Raw genomic sequence first — 22,557 nt, 5'->3', positions numbered from 1 at the left:
GTGCAGACTAGGGTGGCTGCAGCCTGCCCTGGTGGTCCCTCGGACACTGGGACCACCAGGGCAGGAGGCAGCCTGTATAATACACTTTGTATACATTACAAAGTGTATTATACACTTTGTAGCGGCGATCGCGGGGTTAACAACCCGCCGGCGCTTCCGATTGGCCGGCGGGTTGACGTCGCGGGTGGGCGGAGCCTATTGCCGGTGGATGCGCGCGCATCCCAGCGCGCGATCCCCGGCCAGAGAGTGCCCCAGGACCTGACGCCAATCTGCGTTACGTGGTCCTGGGGCTGCCACTTTGCCGCCGCCAATATGAAGTAGGCGGTCGGCAAGTGGTTAAATTATCCCTGCTATATCCTCCGTATGAAATCAGTTTTCCTTGTTTAGATAGTCAGTGCCTTTGGTTGCTCCTCAGGACAGGGCTATCCATCAGTATTTTCAGTGATAACTATATTCAGTGAGTCTTGTTTTCTTGAAAAGCAACTTTCATGTTGCTAGCATCCTATCACAAGGAAGTGACTTTCAATCCACCCTATAAAGACAAAGAAATTAATGAGCACTGTGTTATTTACAATTATCATTTCAACATTGAACATGGCTGGAATTTTAGAGCAAAATGTTTGTTTCCCATTTCCAGTCCTTAAAGGGGAACTGAAGTGACAGGAATATGGAAGCTGCCATATTTATTTGCTTTTAATCAATACAAGTTGCCTGGCAGCCCTGTTGGTCTATTTGGCTATAGTAGTGTCTGAATCACACCAGAAACAAGCATGTAGCTAATCTTGTCAGATCTGACAATAATGTCAGAAACACAGGATCTGCTGCATGCTTCTTCAGGGGCTGTGGCTAAAAGTATTAGAGGCAGAGGAGCAGCAGGGCTGCCAGGCAACTGGTATTGCTTAAAAGGAAAAAAAGTATGGCAGCCTCCATATCCCTCTCACTTCAGTTGTCCTTTAAGTAAGAATCCACTGGTTACAGTGGCTGGATAGTGCTGGCAATGGCTGGATAGTGCTGGCAATGACTGGATAGTGCTGGCAATGGCTGGATAGTGCTTGCAGTGGCTGGATAGTGCTTGCAGTGGCTGTATAGTGCTGGCAATGGCTGGATAGTGCTTGCAGTGGCTGGATAGTGCTTGCAGTGGCTGGATAGTGCTTGCAGTGGCTGGATAGTGCTTGCAGTGGCTGGATAGTGCTGGCAGTGGCTGAATAGTGCTGGCAATGGCTGGATAGTGCTTGCAGTGGCTGGATAGTGCTTGCAGTGGCTGGATAGTGCTGGCAATGGCTGGATAGTGCTTGCAGTGGCTGGATAGTGCTTGCAGTGGCTGGATAGTGCTGGCAGTGGCTGAATAGTGCTGGCAGTGGCTGAATAGTGCTGGCAATGGCTGGATAGTGCTTGCAGTGGCTAGATAGTGCTGGCAATGGCTGGATAGTAATTGTGAAAGTAGTAAACAGGTGACTGGCACTCTGTATGCCCACTGGATAATTTGCACTTGGATTCCAAAGTCTGGACTGTGCTCACCACACTGAAGATTCAATTATCCTGTAAAAGGAGAAAAACAGGTTGGGCACCAATCTAATGCTTCAGTGTAGTTTAATCCAAAAGGTACAATGAGTTACATCAAACGGAGTGAACAAAAAGGCTGTCTTGTTCACTCCGTTTGATGTAACTCATTGTACCTTTTAGATTAAACTACACTGAAGCATTAGATTGGTGCCCGACCTGCTTTTCTTCTTTTTAGTGAATGACTGGATAGTGCTGGTAGTGGCTGGATAGTGTACTAATTAAGGGCTCTGCCTCTGATACAGGAAACCTTGGTTTAAACCTCATCTCCTCCTGTTCAGTAAGCCAGCACTTATTCAGTGAGGAGACCTTGAGCAAGACTACCTAACAATGCTACTGCCTATAGAATAATGTCAGTCTGCCGGGAGAAAAGTGCAATATATACCGGTATGTTCTGTGTCTGATCTCAACATAAAAGCCAGGTAAATTCACAATAGAAATAGAAGCTTCCATATTCCTCCACCTTTTGATTTGTTTTGAACCATATCACTAACTCAGTAATTACCACGGTTGTTCCATAAATAAAACATGACCTTTTGAAAGCACTCAAGACACGTTGCGACACACTGTTCCCTAAAATATATAAGCATACACCTCTGAAAACAATCTGCTAATCTTTGGTCATATTTAAAAGTCAAGCAAGCAAGCAAGCACACTCTATGGACTAAAAAAGTGTTTTGAGGTGTGGAAATAGATTTGAGAAAACATACTTCAACAGCCGTTATCTATTGTAGTACATAATTTGTCCTAATTAACAGCTACTTAAAAGAAAGCCTGTGCTGAAAGAATTAGAGAAACTGCCATACTTAATGTTCTTTAAAATAGCTAATTTACTAGCAATCCTCACATTTGGTAAACAGTGGTCGATGCAGTATGTATGGATTCAGCATTACGAGGTCCAGCACAGGGGCAAGCTGGAAATATCTGGCTTTGTTGGCAGCAAAGTTGGCCCTTGGGATGGCAATGGCCACACCTGAAATAGGCATGTAAAAAAAAACTGAGCAGAGCAGTATGTTATACTGTATATAGAGTATGCAAATATTCAAATGCACCCAGTAGATTGCCACAGGCACAGTGGTGTCCTTACCCCATTATTATTATTGATTTATAAAGCGCCAACATATTCCTCCATGATATCACATAGTCTTTTACCTATTTACATGGGATGTGGCATATGCCTGGGTTCCTCAGGTGGCTTCCAGATTTCACTCACTCATAATAATACCCCTATACCACCTCCAGGGCAATAAAGATAGGAGAGAGACCCTTGCTATTAGACAAGAGGGTACTAGAAAAAGGAAGGGAGTAGGTCGGAGTAACTTTTGTTGCTCTCCTATTACAAAGCACTCCCTAGTGGTGTGGATCATTGGGTTAATATTGCTCAGTTGCAGCCGGAGACATGACTAAAACTCATATTTAAATACTGTTAAATATAAAGTCAGTACATAACGCTGATGTATGTCATTTGTCCTTCACTTATTCTTGCAAGTCTTACATTGTTCAAAGTATCCTATAAGCAGGCGCGGACTGGCTCGGGGGTTCGTGGGCGATTTCCCCCCAGGCCACCCTGTTCCTAAAGTCTCATCTACATGGTACAATTTCCCATCAGATCAACCGGTAATCTGATAAGAAATTGCATCGTGTGCAAATTGTTTCTAATCAATTTTGCGATGGATTTTACATTGATAAGTACCCAAAATCTATTGCAAAATCTGTTGCAATGTGATCTGACTAATTGGGAATTATCTAATAGAGCCGTCGATCTGATGGAAAATTGTACCGTGTAGATGATTCTTAAGTAATTAGGGCCGGTCAGGTATGCGGGACAGGTGCAGATCGCACCGCAGTGACAGAGAGCCTGTGTGCGGTGCCGCAGCCTCGCGATTAGTGTACTACTGCTGTCGTGGCCACTTACTTCAAAGCCAGCCCCCTCCCGGCCCGTCACAGACTTACTGTTTGCTTTCGGGCCGGGGCTCAGTCTTGACTGTCAGCGTCAGGAGCAGTGCAGAGCAGAAACACCTGGCTGGCTTTAGCTGTGGTATGCTGCAGTGACCACGATCCCTGTCCCCCTGACTAGCAGCCTTCCAATTGGTGCAGTAACCAGGCGCCAGAATGGGTTTAAAAGTTGCACACAGCCAAGCTTCTTCCTGGTGGCAGAACTGTGTGGCTGAGCACGCTCCAGAGTTGTGAGGCTGTCTGTCGCTGTGCAGCTGTAATGCTCTCTCCTGTTACTTTCCATTCTTCTGCACAGCTTTAGCCTGGAGTCTCGTAGGCTGCAGATGTTATTACTTTATAGCTCAGCCTCACAACTCTCTGGTCCTGTCCTCTTATCAAGATTTCCGGTGCTTTTCAGCATCAGGCAGAGACCGCTGTCACCCGACCCTGCACGGCTATCATTTAAAAAGGAATTGAGAGAGTAGTTTTGTGTCATGTAGAGTAGCTAAGAGAACCCCGCCATCCCTATAGAAGTGCATGCTCCTTTCTAACAGAGTGCTTGCTCTGCTCTTTATAGCAAATCAGCAATTAGCACTGGTGAGCTACCAGTTTTTCATTAATCACTATTTTGTTTCAGTACCTTAAGCAAGGTTTGTTAACTGTGTAGGCTTTTGGGTGCAGGCGTGCAGTGTGTATTTACTTACCTATGGGGGCTGCTTAGTACCCCCGCCCCCCCCCCCCCCCCCCCACACACACACACACACACACACACACACACCCATAAGCAAGGAGCTCTATTATTAAAAATTAAAAACTCTGGACCTTGAAACTTGCAAACCCTTGTGTCTTGAATCCAAAGATGTTACTGATGCCACGAAGTTGCTGATGCCAGTTCATTAATTGCATACTTAATTCATGCAGTTTCTATGGCCATGAAACCCAGGGAGCCAATCTGAATCCTAAGCTTCTGTTGTATTCCAATCCCAGTCCCTTCTCTACAGTGTTAAGAGCCATTAACGCAATCTTTAAACGAAAGGCCTACAATAATGAACACTACTCACATTACTTGACTTGGGTTCTGCAGCTACTTCCGATGGTGGATCTGTCAAAGAAAATAGTTGTAGTGAGTCAATGTGCCCAGGATATCTATTGAGTACCTTACTAAGGGCTACATTTTGCAAAGTAAGAGTACTAATTACCAAGTTATTTTAATTCACTCCAGTTTTTTTTTCTGTACAGTGTATTTTCCAATTTCATTTAGATCAGTTGGTGATCTATGGGACCAGCTAGCAATGACTCACGATCATCCAGGGAGTCCTTAGCGGGTATGGATTCTTGGTCTAATCTTATTCTGCTGCAATGGTTTGCCATCAGCAGTGTCTCCTACTCAGTACATTTTCTTTCCCTCAGATGCATAAGCTTTGGGGAATCCAATATGCTTATTTATACCTTTATCTGTCCAAAGAAGGGATCAGCCGGCACCATCCAGTATAAATGCTCTTTATTCTTCCATAATCAAAACAGCCATAATTGCAACGTTTCAGAGTGTTACCTCCTTTCTCAAGCTAAGCTGTATGATGAATATATCTATCTACAACTCTCACTCACTATTTATCCTCAACATGGTAGAGTATTAGCCAATAGCGCTGCTCAACAGCTCTCTCCCAATCACAGCAGTCCGTGCCCTAGCCGGACCTGATGGGGAACTGCGCTTGCTATCTACCTATTGGTCGCCACATGTAGGTTACCACCTCCTCTCCTTTTCAAATGTACTGGTCGGACGCATGCGTACAAACGGCCGCCTGAGCATGCGTACTGCCGTCGATCCGCCCACTGCGGACCTGACGGGGAACTGTACGACATGACGCGTGCGGAGGACGCGTGTACGCGACGTATCCGCCCACATAGGTCAGCCACCAATGACGAGGGAGCTGGCAAATGGCCACCTCCCCAGGCATCAGGATGTAAACAAAGGTTTGCAACGCATGCAGCCGATCAGCCAAAGTTAAACATACATAAAAGTAAGCACAGGAGAACTGCAGGGGACAGGGAGGTGATGATAGAGGAATATTACCACATACATTAACTATAAGTATAAATCCAATATAGAATATAAGAAGAGGCAGTGTCCACCTGCCTGAACGCGCTAAAAACGCGCATACATGCACGTGAACACCCCTCGCCCAGAACTTGCTAAAGTCAGGGGAAGCTTTATCTCCAACAGGCTACACCAGCAAGAGCAATATGTTGAATAACCTGAATGGTGTAACAAAAAAGGGGGGGGGGGAAAGGGAGATTCAGCAATGTGCACAAACGGCACTACATAACTAAATAAAAGGGGTCAGATCTAGTTCCCGATTAAGGCCACGAGGTTCCATTGTGTCTAGTCTTTTTATCCATACTGCCTCTCGCCAAAGTAATTTTTTAACACGGTCACCTCCCCTTCTAGGGGTCGGGACCTGTTCAATTATCATGTACCTGAGCTGGCTAACATTGTGTCTGGCTAATGAAAAATGATATGGCACGGCCTGATCAACCAAGTTCTCACGTATGGCGTGTTTGTGTGACGATAATCGTACCTTCATTTTCTGCGTTGTCTGACCTATATATAGCAATCCACATGGGCACTTTAAAGCATATACTACAAACATGGAGTCACATGTGTGACATCCCTGGATTTTAAATTTAGTGCCCCTGTGTGGGTGAATAATTTCATCACCCCTGATCACCGAGCTACAGTGAACACAATTCATGCAGGGGAATGTTCCCCTACGTGAGAGTCTTGGTCCACCACCCGTGCCCCCTCTATCTGCATGGACTAGCCGGTCCTTACGATTACGAGCCCGGCGATACGAAAAAAGTGGCGTATTGACAAAATGTTGTACATGGGGAAAACTATCTGCCAAGAGATGCCAGTGCTTCCTAATAATTTTATTAACATGATCACTGACTGTGGAATATGTGGATACAAAAGGTAATCTATCCTGTTGCTGTCTATTCTTTCTCTGTCGGCTGGTGTCGCCCGTTGGCCTTTCGCGTGCCATCTGTACTACCTCGATTGGATAACCCCGCTGTCTGAATTTAGTTTGCATCTCATCAAGCCTCCTATTCTGGACCTCCTGATCCTCCACAATGGAACGGACCCTCTGGAATTGACTGATAGGCACCGACCTCTTCGTAGCCCACGGATGGAAACTCCCATAGTGCAATAGGGAGTTCACATCCGTGGGCTTGACAAAGAGGTCGGTAACCAAACGGCTTCCCTGTCTTACTACAACAGTGTCCAAAAAGCTGATTTGTTCCTCGGACGTGTGTAAAGTTAGCTTGATCTCCTGGCACTGTCCCATAAGCTCCAACACAAATGTTTCCAGGGTCGAATGTGGTCCCGCCCACACGCAAAAGACATCATCTATATATCTAAACCACTGTATGGCATGCTCCTTAAATAGCTCATTGGTATAAACATACATTTCCTCATACATGCCCATGTAGATGTTTGCATAAGACGGGGCCACATTCGACCCCATAGCTGTGCCCCTAAGTTGCACATAGAACGTGTCTTCAAACAAAAAATAATTACATGTAAGTACAATCTCCAAAAGCGTACAAACAAAGGCAATCTGAGCCTGCGTATAATCTGAGGCCACCTCCAACATATGTCGGACAGCCTCCACACCCCCATCGTGTGGGATGGAGGTGTAGAGGCTCTCCACATCCATAGTTACCAATAAACATTCACCCTCTAAGGGCTGCATATTACGTAAAGCCTCGAGAAACATTGGTGTGTCTCGTAGGTATGATTTTTGCGACACCACATAATGTCTAAGTATTTTATCAAGGTATTTTGCAATAGGGGCAAAAATTGAGTCTACCCCGGCCACGATTGGTCTGCCGGGGGGATTCTCCAGTCTCTTGTGAATTTTAGGACAAATGTACATCACTGGTGTGATAGGGTTGGTCTGTATGAGATAATTTGCCAATTTGTCATCAATTATTTGTTGCGACAGAGCCTGAGTGATCACTTCCGATATTTTACTTTGTATGTCTCTCAGAGGGTCCTTTGATAGAGCTCGATATGTATTATTATCCGCCAGTTGTCTAAGTATTTCTCCACAGTACATCTCAGTGTCCATTACTACGATGGCTCCGCCCTTGTCGGCTGGCTTGATTGTTATCATTGGATTTTCTGCTAATTCCCTGATTGCCAAGTTTTCTGCACGTGAGATGTTGTTCTTGATCTTGTAGTCCCATGTGTTGCCTCTCATGAGGACATCAACATCACCCTGTACTCGCTTCATAAAGAGATCAATAACCTGGCAGGATGGTGGTTGAAAATTGCTTTTTGTGCGGAGCCCCGCTTCACTGAGCAACAACCTATCATCCTCCCCCACCAGGTGACTCACAGAAGCCGGAAAGTCTCTAGGGGTAGAGAAAAAGTATTTTAATCTGATGTTTCTAAAGAACCTCTGTAGATCAACGTCCATCTCAAGGGCATCAGGGGTATGTATTGGAGCAAAGGACAGACCGTGGTTTAAGGCCGACCACTGTGGAGGAGTCAGGACGGCAGAGGAGATATTGACAACTATGTTGTTCTCTTGTACGGCTTGTTCTGTCGCGATCTCAGTCGCTCTCTGATGTTTCCTCCACCTCCTCCCGCCCCTGCGCCTTCTCCTGCACTTGACGGATGGTCTGATTGGCCCTCCTGTGAGGAGCTGGTCAAAAAATCAGAAGATTCCTGCTGTGCCCCTGTGCGTTGTTGATCTCTTGGGCCTGGACCCGGTCGAGGTCTACGTATTGGTCTGCCACTACGAATCGGTCTTTGCCATTGGTATACGTAGCCAGTACTGTAATCTTGTAGATCACGTTGGTATTTGTCTCTTTTTATAGATTCAATGGATTTTTGATGTACTTCAAGGATAATAGCCAATTCCATGTCAAAATTATTATATTCCACATTGGAGATCATTTCCCGTAGCTCATTTTTAAGGGACCGACTTTGTGTGTCCAATTTGGGTAGCTCTTGTTGTAATCTCTCAATGGTAAGTAACATAGCATCAAATGATGCCTTGTTCCAGATGAGGCTCCATTTATGGCAAAACACGGTATCTGTCGGAAACATTATTGGCGCAACGTTAGACCTCATTCCTCTTGGGATACGTTTGGTTCTGTAGTACTCAGCCAGGGTCTTGGCATGTAAGTCAAAGGCAGTGTAGGTTTTCGATAGCTTAATGATCTGCTTGCGTAAAGCTTTCTCATCCGCCATATTCAGATATGTCACCTCGGTAGACACCTGGGATATAATTCTAGAAGCTGCTTCTGGAGTATAGGAGAGGATAAGGGCCTCCATGTCGGCGTCCTCCATGTTCTCTCTCTAGAGTGTGCACTCACAATGTGCTGAAGAGTCAAGATTCAAAACGGGTAGTGAAGCACCACTCAAAGTAACAGGTGATGTGCCGTGGCTTGGACCTGGCAGCACTCCTGGGTCCACGTAATGCAAAGAAGGGATCAGCCGGCACCATCCAGTATAAATGCTCTTTATTCTTCCATAATCAAAACAGCCATAATTGCAACGTTTCAGAGTGTTACCTCCTTTCTCAAGCTAAGCTGTATGATGAATATATCTATCTACAACTCTCACTCACTATTTATCCTCAACATGGTAGAGTATTAGCCAATAGCGCTGCTCAACAGCTCTCTCCCAATCACAGCAGTCCGTGCCCTAGCCGGACCTGATGGGGAACTGCGCTTGCTATCTACCTATTGGTCGCCACATGTAGGTTACCACCTCCTCTCCTTTTCAAATGTACTGGTCGGACGCATGCGTACAAACGGCCGCCTGAGCATGCGTACTGCCGTCGATCCGCCCACTGCGGACCTGACGGGGAACTGTACGACATGACGCGTGCTGTACGACATGATCCTGATGCCTGGGGAGGTGGCCATTTGCCAGCTCCCTCGTCATTGGTGGCCGGCCTATGTGGGCGGATACGACGCGTACACGCGTCCTCCGCACGCGTCATGTCGTACAGTTCCCCGTCAGGTCCGCAGTGGGCGGATCGACGGCAGTACGCATGCTCAGGCGGCCGTTTGTACGCATGCGTCCGACCAGTACATTTGAAAAGGAGAGGAGGTGGTAACCTACATGTGGCGACCAATAGGTAGATAGCAAGCGCAGTTCCCCATCAGGTCCGGCTAGGGCACGGACTGCTGTGATTGGGAGAGAGCTGTTGAGCAGCGCTATTGGCTAATACTCTACCATGTTGAGGATAAATAGTGAGTGAGAGTTGTAGATAGATATATTCATCATACAGCTTAGCTTGAGAAAGGAGGTAACACTCTGAAACGTTGCAATTATGGCTGTTTTGATTATGGAAGAATAAAGAGCATTTATACTGGATGGTGCCGGCTGATCCCTTCTTTACATTACGTGGACCCAGGAGTGCTGCCAGGTCCAAGCCACGGCACATCACCTGTTACTTTGAGTGGTGCTTCACTACCCGTTTTGTACCTTTATCTGTCCTAAAGACCATGTTTAACTGCTTCTGGACCGACGCAGTACAAATCTACGCCCAGCAGGTGGTGCTGCGACCCTGACTGAACGTATATTCTACGCTGCAGTAAATCGCCCGTCCTCGCCGTTATCGCCGATCTCGCCGCTCTGCGCCCACCGCAATTCACTCTCTTTGCCATTTATAAGATGGCAGAGCTCTGTGAGCCTGTCAGGAGCCGCTTTCATTTGCTCCTGACCACATGATCACGGAGAGCCAATCACATTGGCTCCCATTGATAGACTGCGTCAGGAGCCAATAAAAGTGGCTCCTGACCGGCTGTCAGCACTCTGTCATCATAAAGACGGCAGTAAGAGGAGCCTGCAGTGGTGGGGCAGCGTTGTGACCGGCAAGAGCGGTGGGCATGTGCGGTGATTCATCTAGAAGCAGCGTTTTACCGCACCAGCAGTCTCTGGTCCCTGAGGGGGCAGAGACTGCTGGTACTGAAGTGGTTAATGTTATGATTTTACCTCTGCTCCTCACCATTCTATGAGATCTATAGCCCAGTTTAATGCGACTAAGGCAAAGGGTGGTCACACCAAATATTTATTTGATTTGGTTTTGCACCTTGCAGGTCATTTATTGATAGATAAAGACTTTAGAGAACTAGTTCTCATGAACTCCTAATTCATCATTCACATGTACGAATCATTTCACCTGGCAGGGATAGGGACTCAATTCTTTGGGTCGCTTGCTTGCAGGCTAGTGACGTGTTCTGTTGCTATGTGGGGGGAGCTAACTAAGCAGTGTGGGAGTGACATCATAGGATTAGTCAGCAGAACAATGCTCACGACCCGTGCTCCACCTATTTGATCGGCCAGGTTGGTCGCTGGCTAAGGTGTCGGGGGAATTGAAGTCCGCTGTACACAACCTCAATACTTGGCAGTGGATATTGGCTGCCTCAGCCGAGATTCACACCACATTTGCTGCCCTAGCCAGTGCCACCTACTTGCCTGGGCATTCGGGCCTTCATCATTGCCATGGTTTATGAAATACAGTGCATAGAAAGTGATACAGTGCATAGAAAGTGGTCAGTATTTCCTGTCACTCCTAATTAGGTTTCTATCTGTTCTGCCCTGGAAATTAGTGGAACATTTTACAGTGATTTTGAAAAGTGACAGACAAATTTAATGAATGTAAAACTTATCAGGTTGAAGTGTGCTGCGAGCTGCCTTAAACATTTTTAAATCCACTGATGTTTCATAATTCCAATACTCATGCCCAATAAAATATATACAGTATTCTGTAATTTAGTGGCAATAGAACGAAGGTTAGATTTACACTAGTGACGCAACCCAATAAGACGGAAAAAATTGCATTGTGCAACATGCATGTGTCGTGATGCATACAGTACATAAAAAGTATGTTTCTTTTCAACTCTAAACGCTCATGTAATATGATCAACGTGCCTTGCATTATTCTGATGGATTCTCATGAGCCATACTGCTGACGCTCCAATGTGAATGTACCATTACAATAAAATACTATTGTGTTTGGCATTTGGGATTACATTGTTCAACACAATGCAACATGACAGTGCCTTATATGGTGATCTTCAGTGAATAATTCATACCTTTTTTTCCAGATAGCACCCAGTAGACCAAACTGACAATTATAATCAATACAACAATTCCAGCACCAACACCAATAGCTATCAGCCACAGCAAAGATCCAGCTAAGAGAGTAAAAGAAAAAATGTTATATTGTATATGTATATACAGTATATGTGTGTGTGTGTGTGTGCGTGCGTGCGTGCGTGCGTGCGTGCGTGCGTGCGTGCGTGCGTGTGTGTGTGTGTGTGTGTGTTTTATCAATATTTTTTTCTTCTTATCAACAGTGACACATTCATCATATTATATTATTTATTATAAAATCGGCACAATCTAATAATATTATTATGAAAATGATAGAAGGGGAGAAAAAAGTACCCCCATGCAACAGATCATTTCATCTATTTGTTACAAACTTATTTAGACCAATTTAAAATGCCTTTTTACACAACCGCTAACAATATATCATCATCAAACTACAAAGTATTTGCAGTACTTATACATAAGTGTCAACGATTATCCAGGCCCATTCTCCCTATATCCTGTACATGGACTAGGAGAAGCCATGTGGCTATACACATATATATTTAATTTCTCTTTCCCTTATCCATCCCTATAGCTCTCCAATGTTATCTTTTGCAAATTCCCCCTGTTTAAACGATAATCAGCAATATTCAATCAGCATCGGACTCAGGAGCGGATAAATAAAAAATAATAATTTGCCATAAGGCACTATAGTCACATGCCTACAGGCGCCTGATGATGGAAAGGTGGCTCAATCCCCTCCCCAAGTGCCTCCCTCCTTTCCTATGCAGAGTCCTGATCAGACTGTAAATGAGAGGTTACTCACCTGGCTCTCAGCATTCCACTGACAAGATCTCCCTTCAGTCAAGGGCACCTCTAGCTACCTAATACTTGGGGGATCTCTTGCTACTTAATATTGAGGTTCTTCTAGCTACCTAATACTTGGGGGCACCTCTAGCTACTTAATATTGAGGGTACTTCTGGCTGCCTAATACTAAGGGACACCTGTAGCTACCTATGCTGGGCAAGGGAAGTAAGGGAGAATGACAGCTGAGCCAGTCAGCAAATTTGTGGTGCTGTTCGGTAGAGGTTTGTAGGTTAATGGAGGCAAAATCTAAGGTGCCATGGTATCTGTGCCTATAGGCTCCTGTGAGATAAATGCAGGCCTGATCGGACCACACTTTTTTTATTCATCATCATTATATCACACCATTCCTCCCAAATCCTGTGGACAATTCCTACTTGTATATTTCATTTTGTAAAGTTCTGTTACTAGCTTGAAAAAAGTTCCTAATTTTAAAATCATTTCATTTTAAAATGTAGCTTCTTAATGACCAGAGGAAGTTGCAACATTCAGGGCTGCATCCATTGCAAAAGTAATTACCTTTTAATCCTTTAGGGTAGCCATCTTTTATAGCAACCATCTAAAGGTGCTTTTTCAAAGAAAAGGGAGTTTCCGATAGTAACAACATTATAATTACATCTGTTTCTTTTGTTTGCAACATAAAAAAATAAACAAATTATGAAAACTTCAGCACATATTTTTGGGGGGTTTGTAATACAGATCTCTATGAATAAAAATAAAATCTTCTATGAACTCACCGTACTACTAACAGAATACCTTGGGGTGTCTTCTTTCTAAAATGGAGTCATTTGTGGGGTTCCTATACTGTCCTGGCATTTTAGGGGCCCTAAACCGTGAGGAGTAGTCTTGAAACGAAATTTCTCAAAATGACCTGTGAAATCCTAAATGTACTCATTGGACTTTGGGCCCCTTAGCGCAGTTAGGGTGCAAAAAAGTGCCACACATGTGGTATCGCAGTACTCGGGAGAAGTAGTACAATGTGTTTTGGGGTGTATTTTTACACATACCCATGCTGGGTGTGAAAAAAAAAATTAAAATCAATTTCCGCTAACTTGTGACAAAAAAATAAAATCTTCTATGAACTCACCATACTCCTAACGGAATACCTTTGGGTGTCTTCTTTCTAGAATGGGGTCATTTGTGGGGTTCCTATACTGCCCTGGCATTTTAGGGGCCCTAAACCGTGAGGAGTAGTCTTGAAACCAACAATGTCGCAAAATGACCTGTGAAATCCTAAAGGTACTCATTGGACTTTGGGCCCCTTAGCGTACTTATGGTGTAAAAAAGTGCCACATATGTGGTACCGCCGTACTCAAGAGAAGTAGTATAATGTGTTTTGGGGTGTATTTTTACACATACCCATGCTGGGTGGGAGAAATATCTCTGTAAATGACAATTGTTTGATTTTTTTTACACACAATTGTCCATTTACAGAGAGATTTCTCCCACCCAGCATGGGTATGTGTAAGAATACACCCCAAAACACATTATACTACTTCTCCTGAGTACGGCGATACCACATGTGTGACACTTTTTTGCAGCCTAGGTGCGCTAAGGGGCCCAACGTCCTAATCACAGGTCATTTTGAGGCATTTGTTTTCTAGACTACTACTCACGGTTTAGGGCCCCTAAAATGCCAGGGCAGTATAGGAACCCCACAAGTGACCCAATTTTAGAAAGAAGACACCCCAAGGTATTCCGTTAGGTGTATGGTGAGTTCATAGAAGATTTTATTTTTTGTCACAAGTTAGTGAAAAATGACACTTTGTGAAAAAAAAACAAAAATCAATTTCCGCTAACTTTTGACAAAAAATAAAATCTTCTATGAACTCGTCATACACCTAACAGAATACATTAGGGTGTCTTTTTTCTAAAATGGGGTCAGTTTGTGGGGTTCCTATACCGCCCTGGCATTTTACGGGCCCAAAACCGTGAGTAGTCTGGAAACCAAATGTCTCAAAATGACTGTTCAGGGGTATAAGCATCTGAAAATTTTGATGACAGGTGGTCTATGAGGGGGCAAATTTTGTGGAACCGGTCATAAGCAGGGTGGCTTTTTAGATGACAGGTTGTATTGGGCCTGATCTGATGGATAGGAGTGCTAGGGGGTGACAGGAGGTGATTGATGGGTGTCTCAGGGGGTGGTTAGAGGGGAAAATAGATGCAATCAATGCACTGGGGAGGTGATCGGAAGGGGGTCTGAGGGGGATCTGAGGGTTTGGCCGAGTGATCAGGAGCCCACACGGGGCAAATTAGGGCCTGATCTGATGGGTAGGTGTGCTAGGGGGTGACAGGAGGTGATTGATGGGTGTCTCAAGGTGTGATTAGAGGGGGGAATAGATGCAAGCAATGCACTGGCGAGGTGATCAGGGCTGGGGTCTGAGGGCGTTCTGAGGGTATGGGCGGGTGATTGAGTGCCCTAGGGGCAGATAGTGGTCTAATCTGATGGGTAGCAGTGACAGAGGGTGATTGATGGGTAATTAGTGGGTGTTTGGAGGAGAGAACAGATGTAAACACTACACTTGGGAGGTGATCTGATGTCGGATCTGCGGGCGATCTATTGGTGTGGGTGGGTGATCAGATTGCCCGCAAGGGGCAGGTTAGGGGCTGATTGATGGGTGGCAGTGACAGGGGGTGATTGATGGGTGGCAGTGACAGGGGGTGATTGACAGGTGATTGACAGGTGATCAGTGGGTTATTACAGGGAAGGACAGATGTAAATAATGCCCTGGCGAATTGATAAGGGGGGGTCTGAGGGCAATCTGAGCGTGTAGGCGAATGATTGGGTGCCCGCAAGGGGCAGATTAGGGTCTGATCTGATGGGTAACAGTGACAGGTGATGATAGGGGGTGATTAATGGGTAATTAGTGGGTGTTTAGAGGAGAGAATAGATGTAAACACTGCGCTTGGGTGGTGATCTGATGTCGGATCTGCGGGCGATCTATCGGTGTGGGTGGGTGATCAGATTGCCCGCAAGGGGCAGGTTAGGGGCTGATTGATGGGTGGCAGTGACAGGGGGTGATTGATGGGTGGCAGTGACAGGGGGTGATTGATGGGTGATTGACAGGTGATCAGTGGGTTATTACAGGGAAGGACAGATGTAAATAATGCCCTGGCGAATTGATAAGGGGGGTCTGAGGGCAATCTGAGCGTGTAGGCGGGTGATTTGGTGCCCGCAAGGGGCAGATTAGGGTCTGATCTGATGGGTAACAGTGACAGGTGGTGATAGGGGGTGATTGATGGGTGATTGATGGGTAATTAGTGGGTGTTTAGAGGAGAGAATAGATGTAAACCATGCGCTTGGGTGGTGATCTGATTTCGGATCTGCGGGCGATCTATCGGTGTGGGTGGGTGATCAGATTGCCCGCAAGGGGCAGGTTAGGGGCTGATTGATGGGTGGCAGTGACAGGGGGTAATTGATGGGTGATTGATGGGTGATTGACAGGTGATCAGGGGGGATAGATGCATACAGTACACAGGGGGGGGGGGGGTGATCAGGAGGGGGAAGGGGGGGTTAAAAAAATAGCGTTGACAGATAGTGACAGGGAGTGATTGATGGGTGATTAGGGGGGTGATTGGGTGCAAACTGAGGTCTGGGGGTGGGCAGGGGGGGGTCTTAGGGGTGCTGTGGGCGATCTGGGGCAGGGGGGGAGAAATCAGTGTGCTTGGGTGCGACATAGGGTGGCTGCAGCCTGCCCTGGTGGTCCCTCGGACACTGGGACCACCAGGGCAGGAGGCAGCCTGTATAATACACTTTGTAAACATTACAAAGTGTATTATACACTTTGTATGCGGCGATCGTCGGGTTAACATCCCGCCGGCGCTTCCGTATGGCCGGCGGGATGTTGCGGCGGGTGAGCGGAGACAGGCGCCGGCGGAGGATCGCGTCACGGATGACGCGATCGCTCCGCCCATGCCCCTACAAGGACCGCCGCCATTTGTCAATACGGCGGTCCTTGCGGGGTCCACTTCCCGGCCGCCAATTGTCAATACGGCGGTCGGGAAGTGGTTAAAATCGCACAAAAATAAACATACCAGTGTGTTAGGGGACATCTCCTATTCCCCTCTGTCACAATTTCGCCGCTCCCCGCCGCATTAAAAGTAGTCAAAAACATTTTTAAAAAGTTTGTTTATAAACAAACAAAATGGCCACCAAAACAGGAAGTAGGTTGATGTACAGCATGTCCACACATAGAAAATACATCCATACACAAGCAGGCTGTATACAGCCTTCCTTTTGTATCTCAAGAGATCACTTGTGTGTTTACCTTCTGTCCCCTGCAGCTATCATCCACTGAATACTAGTGACAGGCTGTGAGGCTGATCCTTTCTTCCTGTCTGTAATTCCTCAGTATCTGTCAGCCCAGCTCCTTTCACAGCCTAATGCTGGGAATACACGTTAAGTTTTTACTTTAGATAGATGGGTTCGATAGATAAATTCCAACCTGTTGGATCTGGTCGATTCTACTTTCGTTTCGATTCTCCTCATTCAAGTGAATGTAATTGATAAGAAAAGATAAGGAATCGAGAGGGGAATCGAGCAGTGAATCGAGAGTAGAATCTATCGAAAGCGAAAACGACGGCAAAAACGAACGCAAAAACGCATTGTGTATTCCCGGCATAACAGAGGAGGATTTTTATCCAGCTCTCTTCTATCACTGATAAGATAGCCGAAACGCTGCTGGCTTATGTAAATAACACACACACTGGAGTGTGCAGAGGGGCCTGGAAAGGGGTGTGCATAAACAGACCAGCACGGAAGAGTTGGCAGCCTTCCAGACACAGCGCGACAAGTCTGACAGGGGAAAGATACATTGATTTATTACAAAGGCAGTGATAGTAGAAAGTGCTGCAGTAAGCCAGAGCACATTAGAACAGGTTTAGGAACTTGTAGGATGGTAGAAAAAACGTTGTAATTTTTGTTACGGAGTCTCTTTAAAGAGAATCTGTATTGTTAAAATCGCACAAAAGTAAACATACCAGTGCGTTAGGGGACATCTCCTATTACCCTCTGTCACCATTTCGCCGCTCCCCGCCGCATTAAAAGTGATTAAAAACAGTTTTAAATAGTTTGTTTATAAACAAACAAAATGGCCACCAAAACAGGAAGTAGGTTTATGTACAGTATGTCCACACATAGAAAATACATCCATACACAAGCAGGCTGTATACACCCTTCCTTTTGAATCTCAAGAGATCATTGTGTGTTTCTTTCCCCCTGCATCTCTCATGCACTGAAGTTTCAGGCTGCTCGTTTCTTCCTGCAAACAGCTTTGCCCTTGTCTGTAATTATTCAGTATGTGAAAGCCCAGCCAGCTCAGAGGACGATTTATCCAGCTTGTAAAACATAAGAGAGGAGAGAGAAGCTGCTCTAATCTAAATAGCACACAGGCAGTGTGCAAAGAGGGGCCTGGAAGGAGGGGGAGTTCATAGCAGAACCACAACACTGAAGAACTTGGCAGCCTTCCAGACACAGGCTGACAAGTCTGACAAGAGAGAGATAAGTTGATTTATTACAGAGACTGTGATAGTACAAAGTGCTGCAGTAAGCCAGAACACATTAGAATAGCTTTTGGAACTTGTAGGATGATAAAAAACAGGATGCAATTTTTGTTACGGAGTCTCTTTAAGATGTAAGGGTATACAAACATATGCACAGGGACCATCTCGGCATTTTCTTAATTCTTGTGTTATTTTAGCTTCAAAAGTTTTTATTAAGATGTTATAAACATATGGAAAACAGCAGGGGCTAGAAAGATAAATGTACAATTACAAATTGTAACTCAAAAAAAGCACCTTTATGGGATGGCATTCTGTGTATCAAAATATATAAGAGAGTCTATCAGCACTTGGATAATTAGTCCATGGAGATTTTGGCCTCAATTCACTAAGATCATGCTGGAGATAATAAGGCAAGAGAAAACTTACCTCTACACAGTGAGAGAGTTTTCTTATCTCTTCATTCCTTAATTTACCTCCTCTGTAGTTAGTTTACCTCCTCTGTAGTTATTTTCACACGCAGTTAATTAACAGCCTGTCTTTAACTCTGGAGTTATTTTAAGGATTGGAGAGTTAACTTAAAGACAGAAGAGTTAACTTTAGGTTTGCCTGAGGTAAAATGTTTCCTGAATACTACATGCCTTATCACCATGGTAATAACTCTAGAAACGTTATTGAAGACAGGAGATAAGCTTAGTGAATTGAAGCCTATGTCTTGGTAAAAGTTAGCATTGGATCTTCTACAAACGCTACTATACGCTTATATATGATGATCATTTTGTGGACCCTAGCTACTACATACTGAATCTAGGTCTAATTTGGTACCATTTCAATTAGGTGTAAATGGTGTTATTTTGAATTGTTGTTGTAAATTAAAGAGATATGTCTTGCCTGATTACTCAAGATTTCATTAAAGATTATTGCTGCTACCATTGTCCTGAAGAGCTAAGCCCTTCTTAGGGCTGATGCATTGTTTTTCTTGCTATTGTATTGCTCTTCTGTGGCCAGTGCACAAGTTAGCTGTTGAAGACAGATCTGCTGTTCCTAGTTGTGCACCGACCATAACCCAATAATCCTTCACACCACTACTGGCATCTAGTATCCACTACTGCCTCAGTGCAGAATCAGTGTTTTTTTTTGGTCACGTCATTGAACTACTTCAGCCTAACCTGCGATCATCTGCACTCCCACGATTGTGCACACAAGCACGGCAGCCACTATACACCACTACACAAAGATTGCCACCGATAGGAATAACATTTATGTCCTGGAGGTGTCAACTAGTAAAAACAAATAAATGCTCACCTGACGTAATCACTGAAGGTCTTTGCGGTTGTTTGTGGACTGCGGTGCGTAAAATGCGGTGTTTTGTCTGTCAGTGTGAATCGGGTGTAACCCTTACACTACCTGATGGATGTGTACACATGCCGGATATTTTAAAACACTTTATTCCACCAATTTAGGTATGGAATGTGATTTCTTAACTTTAGAGATTGAAACACGACTCTGTGTCGACTACATTATTTTTGGTGAGAGTTTTGGCATGGATAGCCCTCTGGCATGCCCCGTTCAGGTGTTAGGCCCCTTCAAACAACTTTTCTATAGCTTTTGTGGCCAGAATCAGTCCCTGTAGGTTACAGAATTCGCCTGTCCATTGAAGTCTATGGATATTCGCTAGATTTGCTTGTTCGCGAACTTTTGCGGAAATTCACGTTCGCCGTTCACGAATCTTAAATTTAAAGATCGACCCATCTCTACTTGGGAAATTAAACTTATGAGCACAACTGTATATACTGGATAATATGTATATATCATCACATTACACGGGTGAAATTCAAGTAGGTAATGAAACCTTCCAATGAATTATCCATTCTTCAAACATTCATTTGCATAGTCTATTAAGTTTAATGACTATTAATTTAGGAATATAATACTGCAATCATGTTACATTATTTCCCAAAGGATATCGTTACTTACTTGTTATTACAATAATCTCAATGTGAGGACTCTTAGGTGACAGCAGTGAGCGTCCCTTGATTACTGCTGTGTATTGACAAGAGAATTTAGGTGGGGACGTGTTGTTACTTTTCTTCATGTTGATCGTAATTGTCCCTGCTCTTGACTGTGGATAATTTAATGATACACTTGAAATCTCATCAGTTTCATTAAGAAAGTGGAATATTGTCCTTTCATAATTTTCACTGGTGATACAGTACAGGGTTATATTGCCTCCATCCCTGATCCTTCCACTCGGAGGATCTGAAGATAGCAGTGGTGGGCGCAATGGATCTGTTATAGGAAAGGAGCATATTATTATTTCTTATGTATTATAGGGCTATAATAATACCTTTAGGGACTAAAAGGGGTTGATTCACAAATCTTTTGCAATGAACTATCTTGCCATGCTTTTTTTTCGCCTTATCTACAGTATACAAACATTTTAAGCAGTTAACAACAAAAAAAAGCACTGCTGTATAATTAAAGCAAAAAAAAAGTTATATTTACACTTCTTTAAACAGGAAAAGCTTATGAAGGGCGGAATAGTTATTTCATAAATAGAATGAGAAATAGTTAGGCAGACATCATTAATGAAGCGATTTAAGGAAAGGGAGAGGGGTGATGTGGTTGAAAACCTGGAGCCAATATAGTGTAGTAAGTTTCTGGCACAAAGGTTAAGACAACATGATTAATTATACACACATTTGTGTGCCACTGCAGTGGCACAACATTGGCATGACTATTGGACTTTATAATAAAACTGCTATTGTTGACATTTATATAGAAACTTAGGTTCTGAGGGTATATATGCATATTTTTTCATGGCTGCACCTTATGCAATGTTGCTTTTTAAAATAACACCTTAATTTGTCTGCTATTAAAATTATTGCCCGCTGTTTATTTTATGGTGATACACAATCACTTTTTGGCCAGGCTACAGCAATTGACCAATTAATAAGTATTTATTACACTGGCAGTAAATTATGGTCGGGTCAAGGAATGATTTGTCTCTATAATAGAGTTTACTTTTTGAATTGCATTAATAATGATAAGCAAATCTGCAGAGGTCAGGTTTAGATCCCGTCTTGTTTTTAATATCAATTTTTCAGTTTACAGTTACATCATAAACTATATTTGAAATATGCAATAGATTTTGCTTTTGATGGACTCACAGAGGGGTAACGCGTTTTCTCCAAAAATGTTTTATGGTCATTAGTAGGTCATTGACATGTGTATCCCTAATTATCATTTACCCAACAGGACTATTTGATATTTATTAATACTTAAGTTGCTCATAGCTATGCTGTTTCCAAAGCCACTTTAATTATTTCATTAGCTGGACTCCGTGCTGATTTTCCATACACTTGCTTGACCTTTGCATGTAGTATGTACAACTGCCTTTCAAGCATGGTGCTTGTAATGTAACTCAGAAGTCAGGTAGTCATCTCTGCTCTGTCTTGTGCTTTCCACTTTATATTTAATAGTGACACTCCCATTTTCAGTATAATTTGGAAGTTAAGGCCCATACACACGTCAGACTTTTGCGAACGACGGGTCGTTTGAACGTCCCGTCGTTCAGTCGTCCGCACGCTAAATCGGGCGTGCCGGGCGGATCGCTCAAAATCAGTCTTATCACCCGAACGACAGTCTGTACACACGCCCGATTTAGCGTGCGGACGACTCAACGACGGGACGTTCAAACGACCCGTCGTTCGCAAAAGTCCGACGTGTGTATATGGGCCTTTAGTGTGCCAGTGCCAGGGTATTGCTTTCTCAGTTTATATTAGGTAAACTACTCCCGTCATTTGGACTGCTTGTCCCTCTACACAGGAAAAAATACACTGTGACAATAAATAAATTAAAGAATCTAAAATAAGGCAGAAGGTAAAAAAAAAACAGAAAAAAACAAGAGGAGATGAGAAAGCACAGGATGACATGTTGCCTTCCATGCATGCTGGTGCAGAATATGGTCCTGCAGAAATATGCTCATTAAAGAAAAACAAACAATCAAATTAAAAAGCACAATAGAAAACCTATAGGTAAAAAAAGGATCCCAACAGCCAGGCTTTCCCACTGATATGGCCCTATATGTAGAGGCGGCCACTTTTTCAACATTCTCAACATCTCTTTTTTCACTGTTAAATTGTTAATATAAAGAATACGCAGCCAGCCTCTTAGGTCCATGCTTGTAGTGAATCTGTAGGAGTTTGAGAATTTAAATTGCCTCTTATATATTAATGCTTTGTTCTTTTTAGAGAATTAATTACCAATATGCTGATTAAAGTGTTCCTGAGATGGGATTAAAGGGGGCATATATAATTACCTGGGGCTTCCTCCAGCCCCATGAGGTGCATGGGCTCCCTCGCCATTCTTTCCAGCAGCTCCATTTGCTGGATATGCCCCCTTCGGTAATCTGGCCAGGCGCAGCCAATCGTGCGCTTCTGCGCATGCGTGACCCAGCAGTGTGTGCACCACTGCTGCTCTGTTCCTGCATAGTACTACTGCACAAGCAAAGAATGCCATTTGCGGGAGCGTGACAGGGGGTGTAAATCCGGCTGGGCCATGCATGTGCAGAAGA

General features: G+C 44.2%; 1 protein-coding gene across 3 annotated transcripts in view; it reads right to left on the bottom strand.

The window, feature by feature from the left end:
- Positions 1-330: 330 nt before the first annotated feature.
- The window catches only part of LOC137554677 (Fc receptor-like protein 5), a 75,294-nt gene continuing 53,067 nt past the window's right edge, over positions 331-22,557 (bottom strand). For 2 of the 3 annotated variants that reach the window (XM_068271516.1, XM_068271515.1), the window contains exons 6-10: positions 19,959-20,270; positions 11,617-11,718; positions 4,557-4,597; positions 2,408-2,533; positions 331-532 (exon numbers count right to left, since the gene is read on the bottom strand). In XM_068271516.1, coding sequence (XP_068127617.1) covers positions 2,450-2,533; positions 4,557-4,597; positions 11,617-11,718; positions 19,959-20,270 — 539 coding nt within the window. In that variant the 3' untranslated portion in view covers positions 331-532; positions 2,408-2,449. The remainder of the gene's footprint in view (positions 533-2,407; positions 2,534-4,556; positions 4,598-11,616; positions 11,719-19,958; positions 20,271-22,557) is intronic. The other variant, XM_068271517.1, reaches the window with a different exon arrangement.

This window comes from Hyperolius riggenbachi, chromosome 1, assembly GCF_040937935.1.
Source record: "Hyperolius riggenbachi isolate aHypRig1 chromosome 1, aHypRig1.pri, whole genome shotgun sequence".
Lineage (NCBI taxonomy): Eukaryota > Metazoa > Chordata > Amphibia > Anura > Hyperoliidae > Hyperolius > Hyperolius riggenbachi.
Note: the sequence above shows the minus strand (reverse complement) of the source record. Positions and strands in the feature narration are given on the sequence as shown.